The sequence below is a fragment of the Rhinoderma darwinii genome, chromosome 10 (genome assembly GCF_050947455.1).
Source record: "Rhinoderma darwinii isolate aRhiDar2 chromosome 10, aRhiDar2.hap1, whole genome shotgun sequence".
NCBI lineage: Eukaryota > Metazoa > Chordata > Amphibia > Anura > Rhinodermatidae > Rhinoderma > Rhinoderma darwinii.
Window position 1 is genome coordinate 92,102,741 of NC_134696.1, and position 23,486 is coordinate 92,126,226.

Below are 23,486 nucleotides of genomic sequence, written 5' to 3' on the forward strand. Positions count from 1 at the left end.
CACCGATGCCAATACACAATGCAACAGAAAGTCAGGCAAAACGCTGCGTCTTTTTTATCGGACACACTAGTCTGAATGTAGCCATACGCCCGTAAATCTGTCCGTGTACGTTGTGTTTTGCATCAGTGTGCTGTGTGTGTGGCATGTGTTTTTCAGTTTGTTTTTTTAATGTAATCGATGCGTGAAACATGGACAGGATACGGATGCGCGTCCGTGCGCTGTCTGGTTTTCACGCACCCATTGACTTCAATGGGCGGCTAGATGCGTGAAAACGCACCAATATAGGACATGCAAGGAGCTTCACGCAACGGACACTCGCTGTCTGAAATCTCACGCATGTGTGAATAGCCCCATAGAAATCAACGGGTCCGTGTACCATGCCTCGTTTCAACGCACAGCACACTGATGAGAATCACGCTCACCTGAATGAGCCTTTACGGTTTGACACCTGAGAATACTTAACATCTGCTTGTCCTATGATCCTATCCTCTCCCTTAAGGTTGTTAAGAAAATAATGGGATTTAAAAGCACAATAAAGAGAAACCGTCTGGTCTACATTTACATTCCTGAGTCATGTACCTCCCTCTCAGGTTCTGCACACAGGAAAATTCTTGCAGCCACCACTAGGGGGACCTTAGTGAGGACAGATTTATTATGGAGTTCAATGGGAGCTGTATACTCAGATTGCTGAAGGGATGTGTGTGTATATAAAAATTTTGCAGATTCACACGCAATAGGGGTGGGGGGGGGGGTTTGAATGAGGGTGCATGAATGGACATGCATGTGTGACAACAAGCTGCGGTTAACAGTGTGTTAAATTTCTGGATTTATTTTTTACATGAAATAGCAAAATAAAATTCTCCCAAAAAATACAATAAGGATTAAAAGCATACGGCATTGATACCAGGGTGGAAATGCTTAACTTTAAAATACGTCATATCTGAAAATTAAGGATGGCACATGGTTCAACGCAGGTTAAAAAAATATATCACATCAGGGGGACTGTACAGCCATAATTCTTCAAGTGTTCTGCCCGGTTCCTGTAACACCAAAACAAACATTTACTAATGAGAAGGATCATTTTATAGAACTCTGCAGCTCATAGATAATTGCTTATATAGCAGTTACCAAATATGTTATCTGTACTGCGCCTTTAAGCAGCTGAAGTATTAGAATAATGCCTGGCTATGGGAAACTACAAGTCAGCGGACTACCGGCTATTTTATCTAAAGGGCAGTCTACAAGTTTCAGAGAGGTCTGCAGGGAATCCCCTGTCCCGTGGATAGTTTCCACATCTTTTATTGGGGGGGGGGGGGGGCGCTACATTTAAGGGGTTGCCCAGGATTAGACAAGCATGGCTGCTTTCTTTCAAAAACAGCACCACACCAGGTTATATATGGTACTGAAGCTCAGCCCCATTCACTTCAACGGAGCGCAGTTGCAATACCAGACACAACCCATGGATGAATGTGACGATGGATCAGGCACTGCGTTGTGGCATGCATTATAAAGGGAAGCCGCGACGCAGCAGATGTGAACAGAGCCTGAGAAGTGCACATATAGCAATTGCCTAATATACTTCTAGGGGGAAGGAGATTTCCTCCTTCACAAGTTTGATTGATCCAATATTATCACCGGGGACATCAGAAACCTCTCCATTACCCCACATTTTCTATAGGGGGGGGGGGGGAGACGGACTGCTGGGATTTTTGGCCCATTATCAGATCACTTACTGGTGCAGGGACTGATCCCTGTAATAGAAGCGTATTATGGCACGGCTGGACGTGTACCGATCAAATGCAATAGACATAAAATTATTACTTACAGGTTTTTTTATTCACAGCCTCAGAGCACATCTTCTCGGACGTTGGCTAAAATATAAATACGTACATGGTCACAGAGGGAGAAATGGCGATAAATACACTTCTATGCAATATTATATATACTCAAAGGATATGACCTTAAATATAGCCCAAGCACGACAGTGACCTTTAGGACATATTCTCTTAAAAAGTGTTCCTCTTGTCATGTGTGCCGCCGCGTCACTTTTGAAAAATGTCCGTTGTAACAATAGAAAAATGTCGAGATAAAAAAAATAAATAGAAGAAACGATGAAACTTTGGCTGCTGCACTGATTTTTTTTTCATAAATAATAAATTATAAGAACCCACCAGCTCTCCTGACGTGTTAAGAAAGCAACATGGTTTTACCATTCCTCTTGCCAAGTTGTTAATTTAGTCACATATTTCCAGGAGGCGTAATAGGAGGAACTACACAACACAGAGAAAAGATGCTAAAGAGTTGTTATTTCATGGGGAATACAAGCATTTACTGAATTACACGTCAGGAGAGTGGACGGGTCCTCTAAGTTTTCGGTAAAAATGCTATTTAAAGGGTAGTTGTAGCCAAGTATTAATCTGTGGGGTCCTTTCAACGCTGATCAGATTTTTCTGCCTCGACAGTTACCCTTTAATCACATTATAAAACTTTAGTTTATGGCTGACTACTAGCCTAGAAAATCCAACATGAGGGATCATCATTGGTCCAAAAATGGCTGATAAATGGGGGAAATAGTCGAAATTGGGTGTGTAAGAACTGTGCCTAGGAGCCGTTCAAGAAAGATCTAACATCGGCATAGTTGTGGACTACTGCAAGATAGACCTAATAGTCGCACCATGAAAATCTTATTACATAAAATAAATGTGCAACACAACTTACACAATGATCAAAAAGGTGTAAAAAATTAAAAGCCTCCATAAGATACACACATTGTGGTTAGACTCTCACAGACATGGTTATAATGGAACAACCTTTGCATTTCAGTTCTATTATATTATGAGGTTATTACGCTCCAGGTAGATTATCGGGCAGATTTACTAAGGTGCACAGCGTGAACACAGGAGAAATATTCAGAATCCCGTCACCAAAGATAAAGAGATCAAAGAAACAGGTTTATAATGGAATTAAAGGGGATGTCTGGGTACAGGCGGCTTATCATACTGATTACCTATTCACAGGATGGGTCATCAGTATACGATTGGTGGGGGTTCTGGCTGCCTCTGGGCATCGCATGTTATGCAGTGGTTGGTGATGGCGGCAGATGGCTCCGTACACTGTATAGCGGCCGTACTGCAGAACAGAAACTCTGCTCCTATTGACTGCAGCACGGCCTCTATACTGAGACCAGAGCAATCGGCTTCCGGCACGGCGCACTGCAGAATGTCTGGTGCCAGGAGGCAGCTGCAACAGCTGATCTGTGTGGGGTCCGGGTGTCGGCCCCCTGCCAGTCATACTCTGATGACCAATCCTGTGGTTAGGTCATCAGTTGGAAAGACCTCCCCATGCCCAGACAACCCCATGCCACCAGCATCCAAAGCACCTTTCCAGGCAATCGGCTGTAACATGGAGTCTACATTAAATTTGTAATAAAAACTTTCATTACATTTAGACCTCATTCACACAGCAGAGCTGCCTGTACGGGGTACACAGACTCTCTTTGGTTTAGTATTAGAGCTCAGTGTTCCACCATATTTTTTTTTTTTAGGTTTACTAGATTTTTATGAAACCTAAACATCAAACCGGATCGGTTACCTTAATATGCTGCCCCATAAAACTGTCACTAAAACGGCTGCATTATGGCCGTCTGATCGTGTCCTTAGTCTAGCTCCATCAGAACAAAAAAAAGGGATAAATTGGCAAATATTGGGTCGCTGATTTTTCTCTTTTTGGCTGCTACCAGAGAGAGGCAAGAGCTCACAACTTTCCGCTTCCTTATACTGGTTGTGGACCAAGATACCGTTGCACTTATAAAGTTTCTCCACCCGAACTAAATGATTTCACCATCAAGAAAGTTAAATGGTTTTTCTCAGGATAGACGACATTGATGGCAGATCGATCGCTAGGATAAAGTGACAGTCTGCTGTCGATCCCGTGGTCTCCGGAGAATGCCCGGGCGGAGCTGACAGGAGACAGTGATATGGCGTTTTAATAGCGCCTCGGCTACAGATCTCCGCTGACTGGACATTATAGATATATCCTAACCATATGCCATTAAGGTCTCTCCTGAGACATAAGGGTCTGGCTAGACGTGAAAACCAACCACCTTTTCATGGGGTCTGGGTAGAAAAAGTTTCCAAAATTTGGTGACTTTACTTTTCATTTACCAAACTTCCAATTTTTTACTTTGGGTGGAGAGACAGTGGTTAGTAATGTTTCCTTGCAGCATAAGGGTATGTTCACACGCAAAATACGTCTGAAATTACAGAGCCGTTTTCGGGCGAAATAGCTGTTTTTCAATGGAGTTGATGAAAAACGGCTCCAAAAATGTCCAAATAAGTGACATGCACTTCTTTGACGCGGGCGTCTTTCTACGCGCCATCTATTGACAGCGACGCGTAAAATTACACCTCGTCTGAACAGAACATCGTAAAACCCATTGCAGGCAATGGGCAGATGTTTGCAGGTGTAATGGAGCCATCTTTTCAGGCGTAATTGGAGTCGTAAAACGCCCGAATTACGCCTGAAATAGGCCGTGTGAACATACCCTTAGAGTCCTGGGTTTGAATCCAACCAAGTGCAAACTCTGCATGGATTGTGCAGGTCCTCCCTGTGTTTCTTGGGTTTCCTCCCACACTCCAAAAACCTACAGATAGTGGGGCTCAAAATATAAATTCCCTCTGTACAGTGAGTGCCGGCATCATCTGTACAGCGCTGCGGAATATGTTGGCGCTATATAAGCATCAGAAATTATTAATAAAATGTTCATAATACATAAAGTGGACCTCCATTATTGTAAATGATATGAATCATATCAAATCATATCTAAGTGGACAGGGAGAGCTTAGTTCCCTGCGAATGCCAAAAACCTGAAGTGGAACAATTATGGGCCCCGTCTTTCCCAGAGCATGCCAGGAACGTAGGGCCAGTGCAGGGATTTGTATGCCATGCACTCGGCCCTGGTAATGTTTCAGCTTTTCTGGCATGCTGGGAGAGGGTATTTCCACCACAGCTGTTATATTGGTCCTTGCTGTCCATGGGAGTTTTGTGAACGATGGCCATACAGCCCTTGTATTGACTACAGGGGACCATTATATACACAGTCTCATTATGAGGACTCCCCACCCCTAGAGGAGTGAGGATCGCTCCACCTTTTTTGGTCCATTCACAATTGGCACTACCTGGTTTACATTTAACTTTTGACCTATGGCACAGGTTGTAAGTCTGATCGGATGCCAAGCTAGTAATGTTTACATTACACAAAAGTGCCTGAACTTTGCAAATTCAAGTTATTTCAGATATCCATGCACGCAATTACCCGAGCAGGCGAAAGAAAGCAGAAAGAGAAGCAGAGAATAAATACTGGAGACGATCGTACGAATTCTAACACTTAAAAGGATATTCTCCAAATAGTACATGCAAATATGGTTCAGGCTGTGCAGACAAGACTACAATTCTCATGAAGCCCCCAGCATTAGTAAATCTGCCGGTCAGAGGTGAATCATGCAAACATGGACTTTTGATGCAGCGTGACCTTGATTTAGGTCTTGTAGAGCTGAAAGATCCAATAGGTTTCTTTAATATTAATCCTCTGGATAGGATTTCCACCTCTGACTTTCATAAGTAACCCATGATTTTTGGGGAAATAAAACAGAAGGCATGGTCGTCATCAGTTGAGACGAGCTGTAGATAAAGAAACCAATGGAAAAAAAAAAAAAGTCAATTGTCAACACGATAAACTAGTCAAGTACAAGCACAAAGCTGACTAAACAGAGGGCGATACCATAATTCCCATCGAGTTATATATAGCGGTAGCATGCATGACTGACCACAAACTCCACCTCAGTGTGGTTGTGACCGTTAAAGGGGAAGGAATGATCTGATCTCCCTGGGTCTAGCAGTTAAAATGTCGCCAGGAGGCGACACATTTCCCTTGCATCAACCATAGTAGTATTACATGATGCCCATATCATATTTTCCTCCAGTTGCTCTTTGCTGTGTCTTTTGAGAGGGGGACCCACCACTAGAATGTCAAAATGCACTACTTAAGAGGAGCAGGTCTGCTTGGGTAAGTTCTTGCATTTCTTTTCTTAGAACTCTGCATTGCCATTCCTCTGTTATTCCTCCTGGAAAAGCATTAATGAAATGACCACTGGGCATTACCGATGCCTCTCATCAATAGCAGGTGTCCCTACACAGTCTGACACGGTCTGCACTGACAGGTCAACGTCAGACTGTGTAGAGACTAGGGTTGCACGATGCATCGAAATGTTAAAGACTGTCGATGCTGTGCACCCTCAAATGGTTCAATACCGGCGGCCCCACAGCTTAGTATTGTAATACATGAATTTGGTGACCGGCATGATGTAATGCGGCCGCTGCTGCACTAATTAGAGTCGGCGCCAGCCCTGAAGACCGGAAACATGGCACCCGCACTGCAAAGTGCACCCATGTACCTCTGTGCAGTGCAAGCTGCATCACATCATGCTTATCGTGCGGGCACACTTGCTATGCCCGAGCAATCAGGAGCGGGGCAATGGCTGTAATACACAGCCGCAGCCCCTCTCTAACGGCAGAGATCAGAAAAACCTCTGATCTCCACCGTTATCCCCTTGAATGAAGTGATCAAAACTGACCGCAGAATTGAAGTGGAAAACGAGGAGGGGGGGGACCTCTCCCATTGATCACATAACAAGGAATCCCTGTGACGCAATCGAGGGACATACCTTATATGGACAGAGAGCCCAGGGTCCAATAAAGGGCCCCAGGGCTGTCTGACCATATTTCCTGAGTTATGCCCTAACTACCTGTGTACTAAGCATCAAGTACTGTGTATCTAAAGATATACGCCAGTACATTAATGTTTAAAAATAGAAACGTAAAAAAAAAAAAACAAAAAAAAAAATGCTCTTTCACTTATTAATGTGAGGCACGAGGTATTATGAATTTTGAACATCCATGTGCCTCACATTAATAGTAATTAAACCCATCAGGTACCTCACACTTTAACCCAATATTGCTGATTGTGACACTGGTACATGATGGGGATCATTACTATTAACGTGAGGCACAAAATTCATAAAACCACGTGCCTTGCGTCAGAAAATGGAATGACTTTATTGTTGGCAAAGTATCACTTTAGTATAGAGAGCGGCAATACTACACAAAGTATCTGTATGAAAGTCCAAATTCCGGTATCGTGACAAATCCTAGTAGAGACACGTCCCCATTGACAAGAGGAATGGTAACACCCAATTCTAAATTTATTCATAAGTTTCCAGGAGGAATAACAGAGGAACAGCATAACCCAGTTCTAAGAAAAGATGCTGCAGAATTGTTATTTACTTGGAAATACAAGTATTTACTAAAACACACATCAGAAAAAGTGAGAGAAGGGGTAAAGGAAAGGGGTTTTCCCGTTAGTACAACCCCTTTAACACTATCCTTCATGTTGAACATAGGGAGCATGTGATAGAGCGAGAGCCGAGCAGGTTATATGGGTAAAGAATCAGTATAACTTGTAAGTTAAGAGACAATCTGCTGGATTTGGTCTGGTCGAATAGATCAGATACAATAGAAGATTAGCAGGTCCGGGAGCACTTGGGTAACAGTGACCGTAATATGGGAAGTTTCAAAATAACATTCAATAAAACGGTAACCTACAAAAAAACAGGAACTTACGAATAGCAAATTCAATTAACTGAGGGAAGCCCTTAAGGTGGCCATACATATAAAATGACCGCCAGCCGAATCTGTTGATTTCAGTGCGACTGGGCAATCATCTAACGTGTACGGCGGTGTCCAGACTCAACTCCGACGGCAGATGTCAGGAGAGAAGTATAGGACTATTTTTCCTGTATGAGGGGAGGGGGGGGGGGGGTGGGAAGGAATAGCTGTCGGCCGAACAAGCGTTTGACCGACAGCTATCTAAAGTGTATGGTCAGCTTTAGTCTTACGGACTGGGATCATGTACTTATAAATAGGGACTTGGAAATTAAATGGGGAGTTTTAACATTTATTTTGCATTAATAGTGTAGTGAATTTATACCCTATGGTAACAAAATGGCTAGGTCGGGAAGTTCTGAATATAATAAGGGTGGGGGATCAGAAAAAGCTTTCCAGACTTACAAAGATCTCAATAGAAATGGAAAAATGTTAACAAAAATGATTCGCATAAAAACAAAAATAAAAACGAACGACATTTATAATTTTTGGATGATTTTACCTAAATCCATAAAATGCTGAGAAAAAAAACAAAAAAAACACAACTGATAACATTGGCCCTTTACAATTATATTCCCATGGTCGTATTTTAGAGGTCAAAGAAATACCGGATATTAAAAACACATACTCTTCATCGGTGTTCACAGATATTCAGGGGGACAGTAATCACTTCTCCCCCTAAAATTACCCGCTAAACACAGAAGTATAGCTGCCTCTGAGCAAACAAATTATTGATAAAGCCCCTCGCCCAGACATCCAAGAGTATTAATGGAATGGAGTTCGGTAACAGATCGATCATTGCATCTCATCTTAGACTCTTGTAACAGGATCAGCGCCACAGGACTGGAGGACGGCTGATGTTGTACCAATAGTTAAGAAGTGTAAAAAGGTGGAAGAGTGTAACTACCGTCCAGTAAGTCCGACACCTGTGATATGTAAAATATATTAAGGTACACTATGAGACGAACTGTAAAATCAGGATGTTGGTCATGCGGCTCACGTGACATCTGGATTGCGCAAAACAATTTGATACTGTACCACACAACAGCATTGTACTGGAGCTACATAGGCAGGGACTGGGGGGGACGTGTATGTAGATAAGTAAAGAATTGGCTAAAGGGTTATGCTCATCTTCTCAAAGCATATGCCATAAGTGACTGATAGAAGAGAGTGCCACCTCTCTCAAGAACAAGGGTTCTGTGCCGCTTCATTGGCTTTCCTTGGAGCGGTGGAGTCGGCACACCACTTGCTCCGCTCTCCAAGAGAAGACAATCAGAAACTAAGCAACACAGTGATTACCCGAACGTTTCTGCCGCTTCGTTTTAGCGATCGGTTGGGTCTCTGTGCTCAGACCATTACCGAACAAAACTTCTGACATGTCACTATGAAGTCAAAAGTTTTTTAAAAGTTAAGTTACGCTTTAAAACTCAGCTTTATTGTAAAATATTACCGAAGGACCCAGATGGGCTGGCAGAATTGGCAAGACGGTGGCAGATTACATTTATCTGTTCGATCTAAAATGGTCCATCCTCAAAGAAATCAAGGGGAGTGATGAAGAACAAATAAGGGTACGACTCCTCCAAAGAGAGGTAAATCTGATCTAAACATTAAAATCTGTCATGTAAGGCCTTAACGATGTTTGCAATTTTAACGTATTCCTATGTTGATGCATATGGTCCTATAAAGAAACTAGTGATATGTTTGTTTATGACATAGCTCGGTGGTGGGATTCACTACGATTGAGAAAGGGGGCGGACCCCCAAACGTCGCATTGACGTGGCAAGACGCTAACTTTCCTCCTCGCAGAATCCCTGTGCTTTACCAAACCACCATGAACTAAGAGTGGCCTGGAAATAGTACTATTTGTGAGGTCATGTACCTATATATTCTGGCTAAAAGTAAGCTAGGCAGCTGTGCTCAATGTCAAGCAGCAGCTGCAAAAGCAAATAAGATTTTAGGGTGTATAAAAAAGGAACTAAAAACCTGTGATCCTAATTTAATCTTAACCCTCTATAAATACTTCATAAGACTGCCTCTTAAAGAGGCTCTGTCACCACATTATAAGTGGCCTACCTTGAACATAATGTGATCGGTGATGTAATGTAGATTACAGCAGTGTTTTATTTAGGAAAACGATCAAGTTTGACCAAGTTATGACCAATTTTAGATTTATGCTAATGACTTTAATGCCCAACTGGGCGTGTTTTTACTTTTGAAACTTCGGTAACGTTTGTGTGTGACTTAATGACAGCAAGCATGATCTCGCGAGATCACGCTATAAATGACAGCACAGCGTGAACTCGATGTGCTGCACTAAGTCCCACACAAACGTTACCGAAGTGTCGGGATTGTGAATAGACATCGCGTCCTGGCTGGAGGTAATGTATATTCACCGTCAGGACACTTCAGTAACGTTAATGTGTGAGTAAGTGACAGCACATAGTGAACAACGCAGGACCACTAGATGCTGAGTACATGAATGGAGAGAAGTGTATGACGCTGATTGGTCAACGATTGGTCAGCGTCATACACTTCTCTTTACAACGCTCACTTGGTCAAAAGCTAAAAAAACACCCAGTTGGGCAGTAAGAAAGTCATTAGCATAAATCTAAAATAGGTCAAAACTTAATTTAAAATTTATAGTTTTTCTAAATAAAAAAAAACACTGCTGTGATCTACATTACAGCTCCGATCACATTATGTAGGAGATAGGCCACTTATAATGTGGTGACAGAGCCTCTTTAAATATAGGATTCAGTTTTGAGCTCCACATTGTAATAAAGTTGTAAAAGAGCCAGAGAGGGTTCAAAGGAGGCCCTGTCTTACATTGAGAGGGTAGAAAAATTGTGCGTGTTCAGCATGAAAATAAAGACACCTTAAAAAAAAAAATCATATTTAACATACAGTGAAGGAAATAAGTATTTGATCCCTTGCTGATTTTGTACGTTTGCCCACTGTCAAAGACATGAACAGTCTAGAATTTTTAGGCTAGGTTAATTTTACCAGTGAGAGATAGATTATATATTTAAAAAAAACTGAAAATCACATTGTCACAATTATATATATATTTATTTGCATTGTGCACAGAGAAATTAGTATTTGATCCCTTTGGCAAACAAGATTTAATACTTGGTGGCAAAACCCTTGTTGGCAAGCACAGCAGTCAGACATTTTTTGTAGTTGATGATGAGGTTTGCACACATGTTAGATGGAATTTTGGCCCACTCCTCTTTGCAGATCATCTGTAAATCATTAAGATTTCGAGGCTGTCGCTTGGCAACTCGGATCTTCAGCTCCCTCCATAAGTTTTCGATGGGAATAAGGTCTGGAGACTGGCTAGGCCACTTCATGACCTTAATGTGCTTCTTTTTGAGCCACTCCTTTGTTGCCTTGGCTGTATGTTTCGGGTCATTGTCGTGCTGGAAGACCCAGCCACGAGACATTTTTAATGTCCTGGTGGAGGGAAGGAGGTTGTCACTCAGGATTTGACGGTACATGGCTCCATCCATTCTCCCATTGATGCGGTGAAGTAGTCCTCTGCCCTTAGCAGAGAAACACCCCAAAACATAATGTTTCCACCTCCATGCTTGACAGTGGGGACGGTGTTCTTTGGGTCATAGGCAGCATTTCTCTTCCTCCAAACACGGCGAGTTGAATTAATGCCAAATAGCTCAATTTTAGTCTCATCTGACCACAGCACCTGCTCCCAATCACTCTCAGAATCATCCAGATGTTCATTTGCAAACTTCAGACGGGCCTGTACATGTGCCTTCTTGAGCAGGGGGACCTTGCGGGCACTGCAGTATTTTAATCCATTACGGCGTAATGTGTTACCAATGGTTTTCTTGGTGACTGTGGTCCCAGCAGCCTTGTGATCATTAACAAGTTCCCCCCGTGTAGTTTTCGGCTGAGCTCTCACCTTCCTCATGATCAAGGATACCCCACGAGGTGAGATTTTGCATGGAGCCCCAGATCGATGTCGATTGACAGTCATTTTGTATGTCTTCCATTTTCTTACTATTGCACCAACAGTTGTCTCCTTCTCACCCAGCGTCTTACTTATGGTTTTGTAGCCCATTCCAGCCTTGTGCAGGTCTATGATCTTGTCCCTGACATCCTTAGAAAGCTCTTTGGTCTTGCCCATGTTGAAGAGGTTAGAGTCAGATTGATTAATTGAGTCTGTGGACAGGAGTCTTTTATACAGGTGACCATTTAAGACAGCTGTCTTTAATGCAGGCACCAAGTTGATTTGGAGCGTGTAACTGGTCTGGAGGAGGCTGAACTCTTAATGGTTGGTAGGGGATCAAATACTTATTTCTCTGTGCACAATGCAAATAAATATATATAATTTTGACTATGTGATTTTCAGTTATTTTTTTTTATATAATCTATCTCTCACTGGTAAAATTAACCTAGCCTAAAAATTCTAGACTGTTCATGACTTTGACAGTGCGCAAACTTACAAAATCAGCAAGGGATCAAATACTTATTTCCTTCACTGTATATGTGTGGTCAATACAAGGAACTAGCACATGATTCATTCATTCAAAGAACTGTACCAAGTGGGCATATATTACGTGTGGCGCAAAGGCGATTCAGACACCAATATAGGAATGGGTTCTACTATGGAATGCCCTACCCAAAGAGATGGTAATGGCAGAAACTGTCAACAAAAGGGCTACCGTAGATGCTTATCTAATGACAAATTATAGAGGGTTATAAATAATTTAACAATGAATAATATATATTAGGACTGGGAAACGTTGAGCTTGCTGGACATGTGTCTTTATTTCAACCTTGTAAATCCCGGTTCCCTCTGGATTTAGGAGTCCGGTGGGCGGTCTCACACAATGATTGACATCTCATACAGGGAAGGTTGTGAATCACTGAGTGGGACCACCTACAGGAGTCAACCCGAGCCGGAGCCTAGATCCATAACTGAATCTTCTCCCATAAAACTTTCTAGCAGTCTGCTCTATAACATGCACCTAAATAGACATGGCGAACATGCTGCCCCAACCCAGCTGACCATAGGGATCAGCAAATCAATGCAGTGGTATTAATAACACATTTATCTCTTCCAATTTTGAATTTGCTTATTTCTCCTACTTACCCGCAGAGCTGCCTTTCTTCACATACACAAAAAGCGATACTGCAATCACAACAACCACCACGATCACAGCGATGATAATTCCCGCTATAGCACCATTGCTCAATCCGCCACTGGGTTCTAAGAGAAGAGAAATAAATCTGTAATCAGTTCACAGTCGAGAGTAAAATACAATATAACAGGACAGGACTAAATTTGGTCACCATGACAATGGACTAGGAAATCGTCCATGGCGACCAGGTTTGGCTTCATGTCCTCTACACATTCGGCGGCTGGGTGCTGCATCTAGGGGCGTGTCTTCCGGCAAGATCACCCTACGTGACAGAGAACGCAGCAGGTTTTATATAAAGGCAGAGCGGTGTGCTCTTCCTACATACAGTAGCAGGCGATAGGCTGTTTGAATGTAGCTTATTGTCACTAGAGGGCGCATCACGAGAAGGGAGTACACAGGTTAGAGGTTTAGGGGTGTACTGCGTGAAGACACTGAGGGGCAAAGTATTCCGGGGTATTGTGTGAGGGGTTGGGCCAAAGAGAAGTCCTGCTGGGCGATGCCTCATTCACATCAGATTTTTTGGGAAAAACGCTGGACGTATACTTTAAACTTAGGCTGCAACAGATGCCTAAGGCTAAATGCGCACGTAGAATTTGATGTGGAAAATCTGCAGGTAAATGTAGGTAAAATTCGCAACTAATAGTGCGATTTGATGAGTTTAAAATTTGAATGCGAAAATAAGTGCGGTTTTATGCTGTGGGTTTTGGTGTGTTTTTTAAATAAACATGTTAGTTACAATTCTGAGGTGCAAACGCAAGATAAATTGACGGGATGCATATTTTGAAATACGTAACGCAGGTCAATTTAAAGCACGGAAAAATTGTTGTTTGTGAAGACGAGATTACCTGGAATCTCATTTACTTCGCTGGCACTGTATTAGGAGGTGGAGTTGCCAAAGGAAAATCCGCATGTCAAATCCGCATTGTCTGCAGGGGGCCCAACGGTAAACATGTAGGTCATGAACTCTCATAATCTTTTCACGATATATGCCAGGAGTTTTCCCACAAGACACATGTATCAGCTAGCCACAGGAGTCCGACCACAGGAACACCCAGCAATGAGAACGGGCGACCGAAGTGCTTCATGAGAAAGGTGCGCACGCTCGGCCAGCAATCTATTCATAGCTATGGGACTTTCTGTACCGCGGTCTCGAAACTTTTGTTTCTGTATCGCACCCCCCTAACCAATTAGAAAAGCATATGTTCTCCGACTGTCCCCTCGTGGCGTTTTTTTTTTAGTGCGGCCAAATGTTACATTAAAGTCTATAGTAAAATATAAAATGTGCTACACACAACTGCATTTTGGTGTATGGGGTTGGAGGCAACTTTGTGGTCATTTTTTTCCACAAACGCAGCATGTTCTGGGTATGGAGCCTTTGACGTTTTTTTCATTGGCTCTATAGGACTTCAAAAACGCCAGAAAAAAAAGACCACCACCACATAAAATACGCCACTAAACACGCATGTTTGATGTTAATAACACTAGCGTATTCAGAAGCGGTTTTTAATGCAGTTTAAAAACCGCCAGAAATTGTGTGTGAAGGAGGCCTTAGAAAATTCTGCCTCAAAATTCTGTCTGGAACTTTGAGGCAGATTTTGACCTGCCTGCACGCCTTTCTTGCGACTTTTTTGGCCATAGCCAAAAAAACACTGTGAAAAACGCTTTCTCTGCCTCCCATTGATGCCAATGGGAGGTCAGAGACTGAAACGCACGAAGAAAGAGCATGTCGCTTCTTTTTCTCCCGCTTGTGGGGGGGAAAAAAAAAAAAAAAAAAAAAAAAAAAAAAGACGCCTCCGTCAATGGGAGGCGATTTTGCCCATTTTTGGCCGCGACAGAGTGAACAGGGCCTAAGGCTGTATTTACACACAGCATTTTGCTGCGTTTTTTTTTCCATGCAGTTTTACATTTTGTGTGTGAAGGAAGCCTTAAGAAATCTGGAAATTGCAACAATGCCATTTCTTAATATCATGGGCCTCTTTGTAAAGCAGGGCTCTCGAATTGGGGTAGGTAGAAATGTACCGCCGTCAATATAAAAATATGAAATATTAATCCTGTATATATTTTTTGACTGCATTGTGTGTTGCTTATTTAAATCGAGAATTTAGCAAAGTTTTTTGTTCATAAATTGTATTCCAATAAATATATATCTAGGTTCTATCTAAATATCCTGATAATTTACATGATGGGGACGAAGAGCCGGATGTTACTTTTTACAACTAATTTTATTAAAGGTCCGGAAACCTTGAGGGTGTCCCATCTCTTGAATTACACGGCAGATGTAATAGAGAAGACTCCTCTTTAAATGCAGCCTCGTGTCAAAGGGAACATTTCACCGATCCCTAGGGTACATACGTTCTGCATGATGAAGTATTGCAAAACCGCTGGATTCCAAATATATAGAGGTCAGTTCATCCCTCATGTCACCTCTAAGGCTATGTTAGCAAAAAAAAAAAAATGCTGAAAATACGGGGCTGTTTTCAAGGGAAAACCGCTCCTGATTTTCAGCCGTTTTTTAATTAAGTCGCGTTTGTTACGGCCGTTTTTGGAGCTGTTTTTCTATAGTCAATGAAAACGGGTCCAAAAATGGCTCAAAAAATGATATGCACTTCTTTTCGCAGGTGTTTTTTAACCCGGCCGTTTTTTTCAAAATAGCCGCATCAAAAAAAACGCCCCGTCGGAACAGAACACCATTTTTCCCATTGAAATCAATGAGCAGATGTTTAGAGGCGTTCTGCTTCCGATTTTTCGGCCCGTAAAACGGCCAAAAATAAGAGGTGTGAACATACCCTTACACATAAAACCAGCTGACCTATGCCAGGTTCACACTTGGGTTTAGCTTTCCGTCCTTCAGCGGAGTCAATAAAGCAGAACAATGGAAAAACCGGAAGCGCCAGTTCCGTTGTGCGACAGACACCCCAGCGGCTGACAAAACCCATTGACTTTAATGGGTTCGGTCTATTGTTATGGCTTCTGGTATTCTTGGCCAGATCAGCGGTGGAGGCACCTAACGTAGCCTCAAACGCAGATGTGAATAAGGCCTAAGGTTATGTTAAAGGGGTTTTCTGACCCGAATTTTAACATTTTTAAAAAGGTCTGGGCGCACTTCGTATCTTCCAATATCCCCCCCCCCCCCCCCAAATACCTTCTTCTTGTTTCTAATATTTTCCTCACGATTCCTCTTCTTGCTAATTTTGCCGATTGTTTACATGCAGGAGTTCCGGTCCACGTTAGTTTCCGGTCCCGCCTAGACTACATTTACCACAATGTATAGAGCTGGTATTTCAGCCAGCTCCTTAGCACACCTCCTGTTTTCAGAAAGACCGCACATTGCACTGAGCATGCGTGGAGGAAGAAGTTAGTTCGAACCACGCATGCTCTGTGAATTATTGAACCTATCCGTCCCCCACCCTTGTACACGACGTCAGTAATGACGCTCCGTACATCGAGCAGGCCGGAAGGAAGTGTGGACAGTGAACGGACGGGAATTCACCGGAAGAGTGAATTTCAGATGGGGTTGGCGTCATGTGACCCGCGATGCGATCGGGAAAACCGTGCAGATTCTCCAGCGTGAGTAATTTGAAAAGTCACTTGTATTGCCAGTTGTAGGGGACTGACCATCACATCAGGTTCCGGAAAACCACTTTAACATTTGCCTTGTGGCTTTCATTCATAACGGGAGCCTCAGCGCTCTGCTGGATCGGTCATGTGACAGATGCCCGATGAATCCCCATCGACTTACCAAGGGGTCCATCGGGTTCCCGCATTTTTATTGTGGTTTTAATGCAGCGCTACCCTTTTCATCAAGTATGCTGGGAAAGCAGACAGACAAATTTAAAAAAAGATAAGCTGGCGTGTCGGGTCTGGCTTCTCGAACCGCTGGCGATATACATATGTGTGCAGCGGCTGAATGAGGCTAATTCTTCCCAGAGAATGACCTGCATTTACAGGCACATAGAGGGGGTACCGAGTTGGGAAACCCTCTTCGATAAAGTCCATTTGCCCTATTGGGGAATACGGTCAGGGATTGTACTTTACACTGGAATCTGATTGTCAATGGTATCAGCTATATTCTCTGGTCTGCACCAGTTTTGATACATGAGGCCCATAGAGCACACTTACCTTCTAAAGTCAAGTACACCTTGCCCTGTTTCAGCTGATTCGCTTGTTGTACACTGACGGTGTAAAAACCCTCATGGGTTTTATTGGCGTTTGTAATCTGCAAAGAGCCATTTAATAGCACGGTGGATTCCCGAAAAAAACTCTGTCCTTTAATGATGAATCCCGTTGAGTCGATCCTTATGATCTGCTGCGTTGCATTTGTAGTATCTCCTTTGTACCAATCATAATGTTGGACGTTTTCAGGTGTAACCCAGATATTGAGAAGAACAGTCTGATTTACCCGAGGAGAATGTGGGAAAACTGTAATGTTAATTCCAAATACTGAAGGCATCCATGTAGCCACGAAAACTGCAAGATACAAAACAGGACAGTTATATTGGGCTTTAAAATCGGAGCAAAATGTGTCAATTTTAATTGGACCGAACACCAGCAGCGAGGGGCAACAGGAGAGTTTCCATGGATATTACTTAGCACAATTTAAAGGGGGTTTTCGGTCCAAAGCCTTGAGACCCACATTGATCAGCACAAGAGAAGCAGGACCAGGCACTGGGTTAAATGCCACCGCCAATAGCGACCGCAGCATTTAACTTGTTTACAGAAGGAGTGAGCTCCCTCTCCCACCCATCGGCGGCCCGCAAATGCAATCACGGGTCTCCGATGGGGTGTCATGGCAGCCGGGGGCCTGATAAAGGCCCCCAGGTCTGCCCTGGGCATATGCCTATTAGGACGTGCCGGAAGATCACATGGTAAAGTCCTCTAGTGGGACTATATAAAAAAAAAAAAAAATAAAAAAAAAAAAGTAATTCATTAATAAAAATTACAGTAAAAAAAATAAAACCATTTTTCTGTGTAAAAAAATAATTAAAAGTACACATATATGGTATCGCCGCGACCGTAATGACTCAATTAATAAAGTTAATATGCAATTTAAACCGCAAGGTGAACACCATAAAAAAAAAAAAAAAAAAAAAAAAGCCAAAAAACAATGGCGAAATTTCCATTGCCCCCAAAAAAGTCACAATAATAAAAAAATTTAAAAAATCAATAAGTCCCATGTACCCTAAAACAGTACCAATCAAAACTATGTCTGATCCCGCAAAAAACAAGCCCAAAATAAAAAAAAATTACGCATCTTAGAAAGACTATGCGAAAAGAAATAATTTTAGTTCAAGAGTGTTTTTATTGTGCAAAAGTCGTAAAACATAAAAAACCTCTACATATGTGGTATCGTCGTAATCGTACCGACCCATAGAATAAAGATAATGTGTTATTTACGCCGCACAGTGAACGGCGTCCATTTAAAACACATAGAACAATGGTGGAATTTCAGGTTTTTTTTCTAATCCCCCGCAAAAAAAATTATATGTACCCTAAAATGGTGCCATTAAAAAGTACAACTAATCCCGCAAAAAACAAGTCCTCATACAGCTATGTCAACGGTAAAATATAAATAAAAAGTTATAGCTCTTTGAATGAGACTATAGAAAAACTAATAAAATAGCTTGGTCATTAAGGGGTTAAAATAAATGTAAGAGAGTCAACTAAGCTAAAGCCACACTAACCTACAGTAGGATTAAAGTCTTTTTCCCAAAATCAGAAAATTATCACCTATCCTCTGGATAGGTAATCAACTATGATAGCTGGGGGTCCCACTGATCGTGAGAAAGAGGATCCCAAATCCCTAGAACCTCCTAATTTAACTCTCTGCAGTGAGGCGTTTAAATAAAAAGGCAGTCGAGCTTGCACGCTGCTGCTCCATTCAATATTTATGAGAATGACGGAAACAGCTGAGCGCTGTACTCGGCTGTTCCCGCCATTCCCATAAAATTCGAATGAAAGAGCAGCGCGCATGCTGCACCACTCCATTCAACGTCCTCCTCACTGCTGTCAAGCAGGAAGGAGGATCGGAGTGTTAGGGACCTCCGTTCTCACAATCGGTGGAGGTCCCAGCCGTGGGGCCCAAAACGATCAGAAAATGATCACTTATCCTGTGTTGGTGACTATACAGGCATGTGTAGAAAATACTATAGTAGACACGTGCCCACAGAACGACATCCAATAAATGAAACCACATGCACAGCCAAGAACTTCTAAACGCAGCATAAGCGTATCGCAGATGGACCGACACCATACCCTGCCTCATGCGTATAGCAGACGGACTGACACCATACCCTGCCTCATGCGTATAGCAGACGGACTGACACCATACCCTGCCTCATGCGTATAGCAGACGGACTGACACCATACCCTGCCTCATGCGTATCGCAGACGGACTGACACCATACCCTGCCTCATGCGTATCGCAGACGGACTGACACCATACCCTGCCTCATGCGTATCGCAGACGGACTGACACCATACCCTGCCTCATGCGTATCGCAGACGGACTGACACCATACCCTGCCTCGTGAAATGTAATAAGTATAATGTACATCTCCAGTACATACAAAGTCAGGACCTTCCTCGTTCATGTTTAAAGAGCAACTCCTCTATTTTCGGTATTTATTACATTCCCATAGTAAAAGGGCAGTATTGGTTCCCCAAATAATTGCCAGGGGCTAAAAAGTCTATTGGATCCAAAGAGGTTGTCACCTTCATTCCTCCACAGGGAGGGGAATGGACTTCCACTGCTTTGGACAGAAGACAAGGCCATCAGGGGCAGAGCGCTCCAACTAATGCCCCATGCACAGTACCGTTGTGGGGCTCAGGCCTTTTTTGACGGCATCCGAGTGGCGCCTGATCGTCTTTACAGACCCATTCACTTTGACGGGTGAATTGGGTCCGTGAAAAATGGTCCGAGTCTCCGATCTGAGGAAAGATAGAACATGTCCTATCTTTCCTCGGATCACTGACGGGATCACTCGGCACACTCGGTCGTGTGCATGAGGCGTAAACCTATCAAAACATCAGATCCTCCGGTAAGCACAGGGGATGGACTAAACCACAACTACGGCCTCATGCACACAAACGTATTTTTTTTCCTCCAGTAAATACGGGTCCTTGGTCACACGTATTCGACCCGTATTGCACCAGTATTTACGGACCCATGCCCGTAAATACGGGTCCGGTGTCACCAGTGTTCCATCCGTATTTACGGGCACGTTTGCTCTGCAAAATTGCACTGCAGTAATCGGCAGCCCCTTCTCTCTTATCAGTGCAGGATAGAGAGAAGGGGCAGCCCTTTCAGCAGTAAAAGTAAATGAAATTCTTACTTACCCGGCCGTTGTCTTGGTGACACGTCTCTCTTTCGACATCCAGCCCGACCTCCCTGGATGGCGCGGCAGTCCATGTGACCGCTGCAGCGGTCACATGGGCTGAAACATCACCCCAGGAGGCCGGACCGGAGGAAGCAGGGAGTTCTGGGTAAGTATGAACATTTTTTTTTTTTACACTTTGATCTATATTGTGATCGGAAGTCACTGTCCAGGGTGCTGAAAGAGTTACTGTCGATCAGTGCAGCCCCTTCCCTCTATCCCGCATTGATCGTTTAACTCTTTCAGCACCCTGGACAGTGACTATTCCCTGACGTCGCCTAGCAACGCTCCTGTAATTACGGGAGCCCCATAGTCTTCTATGGGCCTGCCCGTGTCGTTATTATGGCCTGAAATAGGACATGTTCTATATTTTTCAACCGCACGGGCACCTTCCCGTAAGCATACGGGGGAGGTACCCGTGGCCAATAGAAGTCCATGGGCCTGTAATTACGGGCGTGTGCATGGGGCCTAACCTAGGAGATCCAGCCCCAGAATATCTCATCCGAAGCCGGCAGTGGAGAAAGTCACTCACTGCTGGGATTTATTATACATTAGGGTCATTCCACAAACACCCTATTAGTCTCTGTTCACATACGCGTCTCCGTGTCTTTCATTTAGACCTGAGACATGACAGCGATGAATGATCTGTTTTCAAACAGATACCAGCGAACCTCGACTGACCCTTTAACTTTAAGGGTATGTTCACACGGCAAACCAAAAACTGCTGTAAAACACGGAGATTTTTTCACGTTTTTTTTAAGCAACTAGCGTTTTTTTTACAGCCGTTTTTGTAGCTGTTTTTCTATTGAGTCAATGAAAAATGGCTCAAGTAGCGACATGCACTTCTTTTTGCGAGGCTTTTTTTTTACGCGGCTGTTTTTAAAAACGGCCGCGGAAAAACGCCTGGTGGGAACGGAACACCGTTTTTCCCATTGAAATCAATAGGCAGCTATTTGGAGGCATTCAGCACCCGCATTTTTAGACGTCTTTCAGGGCGTTTACGGCCCGAAAAACAGCTGAAAATAGCCTGTGTGAACATACCCTAATAGAGTTTGTCAAGATTCCTGTTTTGTTTTTTAAAGCAAGAATAGCGATTGCCGACTGACAGAAACCCCTATGGAGGATCTCAACGCAAATGAGCAAAGCTAAAAATATCTGACTCATGTGCACCGATAACCATTTCCCTTACTTGGCCCAATGTTCCTCATTTCAACCCCACCGTCCACGTTTACATGATGTGTCCTGCTGCAAAGAATCATGTTCTCGGCCGTAGCGGTGTGCAAAGTCCGTGATTAGGGCACGGACGGCCGCGGAGTGTCACCCGCATTTGCAGGCCATGCTCCCATTATGAAATTATAGGAGCACGATTCGTACATGAAAAAAATAGGACATATCGGGAAGGAGTCCGCGGGCCATAGAAACTAATGGATCAGTATTTTTATCCATAATTGCAGATAATAGTTACATTCGTGTGCATGAGGTATTAGTACCATTCGCAGGTTTTTTCTGCAGCATTTGTACTTATGCTTAGGTTGGGTTCATGAATCGTGTAAAAAAATAAATAAAAAAAATACACTGTGAATCCAGCCTGAAAATCTGCACCAAAATCCCTGATGCCGTCCGCATGTATTACATGAGGATTTAGCTGGGGATTTCACCCATTGCATCATGCATGCTATATATATGGAAATCCACAGAATACCTAGACCCGCTGTAGATTTTTTACGTGGCTGGACTTTGGTGAATTTTTGCAACTAAAATTCCACAAGAAATTTGAGTTGTGTGGACTTCAGCCTTGTTCACACAGTGCAGATTTTGCAGGTATATTTTAAGCGCAAACCAGGAACGGAACCTAAACAGAATATATAAAGGAAAGCCTTATTCGCATGAATGTATTCCATGTGCTGTCCGTGTAAATAACTACATTAAATGTAGATCTACATCTTTCCACAAAGTTACGGAGGTCACAATACGGCGACGCAAAAAATTTGGGGTTTCTTTCAAACTTTACTTAGATACTAAAACATGAAAACGATATTATCTTGGTGTCACCGGATTTTACTGACCCTCAAAATAAAAAAGGGAACGTGTCATTTTCACCGTACAGTAAACCCCGTAAAAACAAAACAAAAGTTATTACTTTTGAAGGTGGGGGAGGAAAAAACAAAAGCATAAAAACAAAAAATTTGTCTGGCCCTGGAAAAGGGTTAAGGCCTTATGTACACGAGCGTGTTTTTGCGGCCGCAATTCCCTCGAAAATACACGGAAGAATCGCCATTTCTTTTCTATGGGCCCACGCACGGCCCCGGAGCCCGGAAAGAACGGACATGTCTTATTACGGCCGTGTTCTGCGGTCCAGGCTCATAGAAAATAATGTCCGCGGCCACATGCAGGGCCCGCGACTTGCGGGCAGCTCGCGGGTAACACTCCGCTGCCGGCCGACCTGAAAATCACGGCGGTGCACATGGCTACGGTCGCGTGCATGAGGCCTAATAGATATGGGAATTGTTGGTCCAAAAATAACTTTAAAAACACGTATCTGGTGACAGGTTCGATCGTATAAGATGGTTTGAGACACGTATAAATGGCGCAGCTCGCACTTCTGGTTTTGGTCATTTTCAATATGACGCCAACAGTGACATCTGCATCGTATTTGGCAAACGTCACGCGGCATCGACACGAACTGGAGCAAAAGTGCAACCGGCTTACCCCGACCTATACGCCATTTTCTAGGCACAAACACCCAACTTTATGAAATTGACAGGCTGCAATATAACCTGCACCTACATATACATGCGTTTCCTTACGTCACTGGCAGAGATACTGTATAACTATGGTCTAAAACATGCGGCGCTCCAGCTGTGGTGGAACTACAACGCCCAGCATGCTCTGACAGCCAGAGTAGTAGTTCTGCCACAGACAATTGGTTTCTAGTCAGGTCTCCGCGAATAGCTACAGTACGGCGTAAATAGGCCGGATACAATGAAGCCTAACATACGGCCACCGCCCATAACGGGAGTCGTACACGAGAAGCCTCATTACGGCCACATACAGCAGGAATTATACAGAGTATATAATTACCGGACAGGAGACAGACCCCGGGGCTCATGGTGAGACGCTCGTGTTTTTAGGGACTTCCTTGGGCGGCTCGGCGGGCGGCGGGCGCTTCCTGGAGGTTTTACTTTCACTTTCAGCGGTTACCATGGCGACGCTCGGCTTCCGGTGGTAATGG

At 43.4% G+C, this 23,486-nt stretch overlaps 1 protein-coding gene across 2 annotated transcripts; it reads right to left on the reverse strand.

Annotated features, from left to right (window-relative positions):
• Positions 1-813: 813 nt before the first annotated feature.
• Positions 814-23,469, reverse strand: LOC142662206 (cell adhesion molecule CEACAM1-like). 2 transcript variants are annotated; one of them, XR_012850888.1, is made up of 5 exons: positions 23,336-23,469; positions 17,001-17,348; positions 12,833-12,949; positions 1,826-5,679; positions 814-1,040 (listed from the first exon to the last, which is right to left on the reverse strand). XR_012850888.1 is itself a non-coding variant. In XM_075840263.1 (5 exons), exons 1-4 carry the CDS (start codon positions 23,361-23,363, stop codon positions 1,846-1,848), a joined length of 519 nt encoding a protein of 172 aa, XP_075696378.1. In that variant the 5' UTR covers positions 23,364-23,469; the 3' UTR covers positions 814-1,040; positions 1,826-1,845. The 2 variants fall into 2 exon arrangements, 1 of the variants encoding a protein (XP_075696378.1); XM_075840263.1 differs by having other exon boundaries at positions 1,826-1,871.
• Between the last annotated feature and the right edge of the window lie 17 nt (positions 23,470-23,486).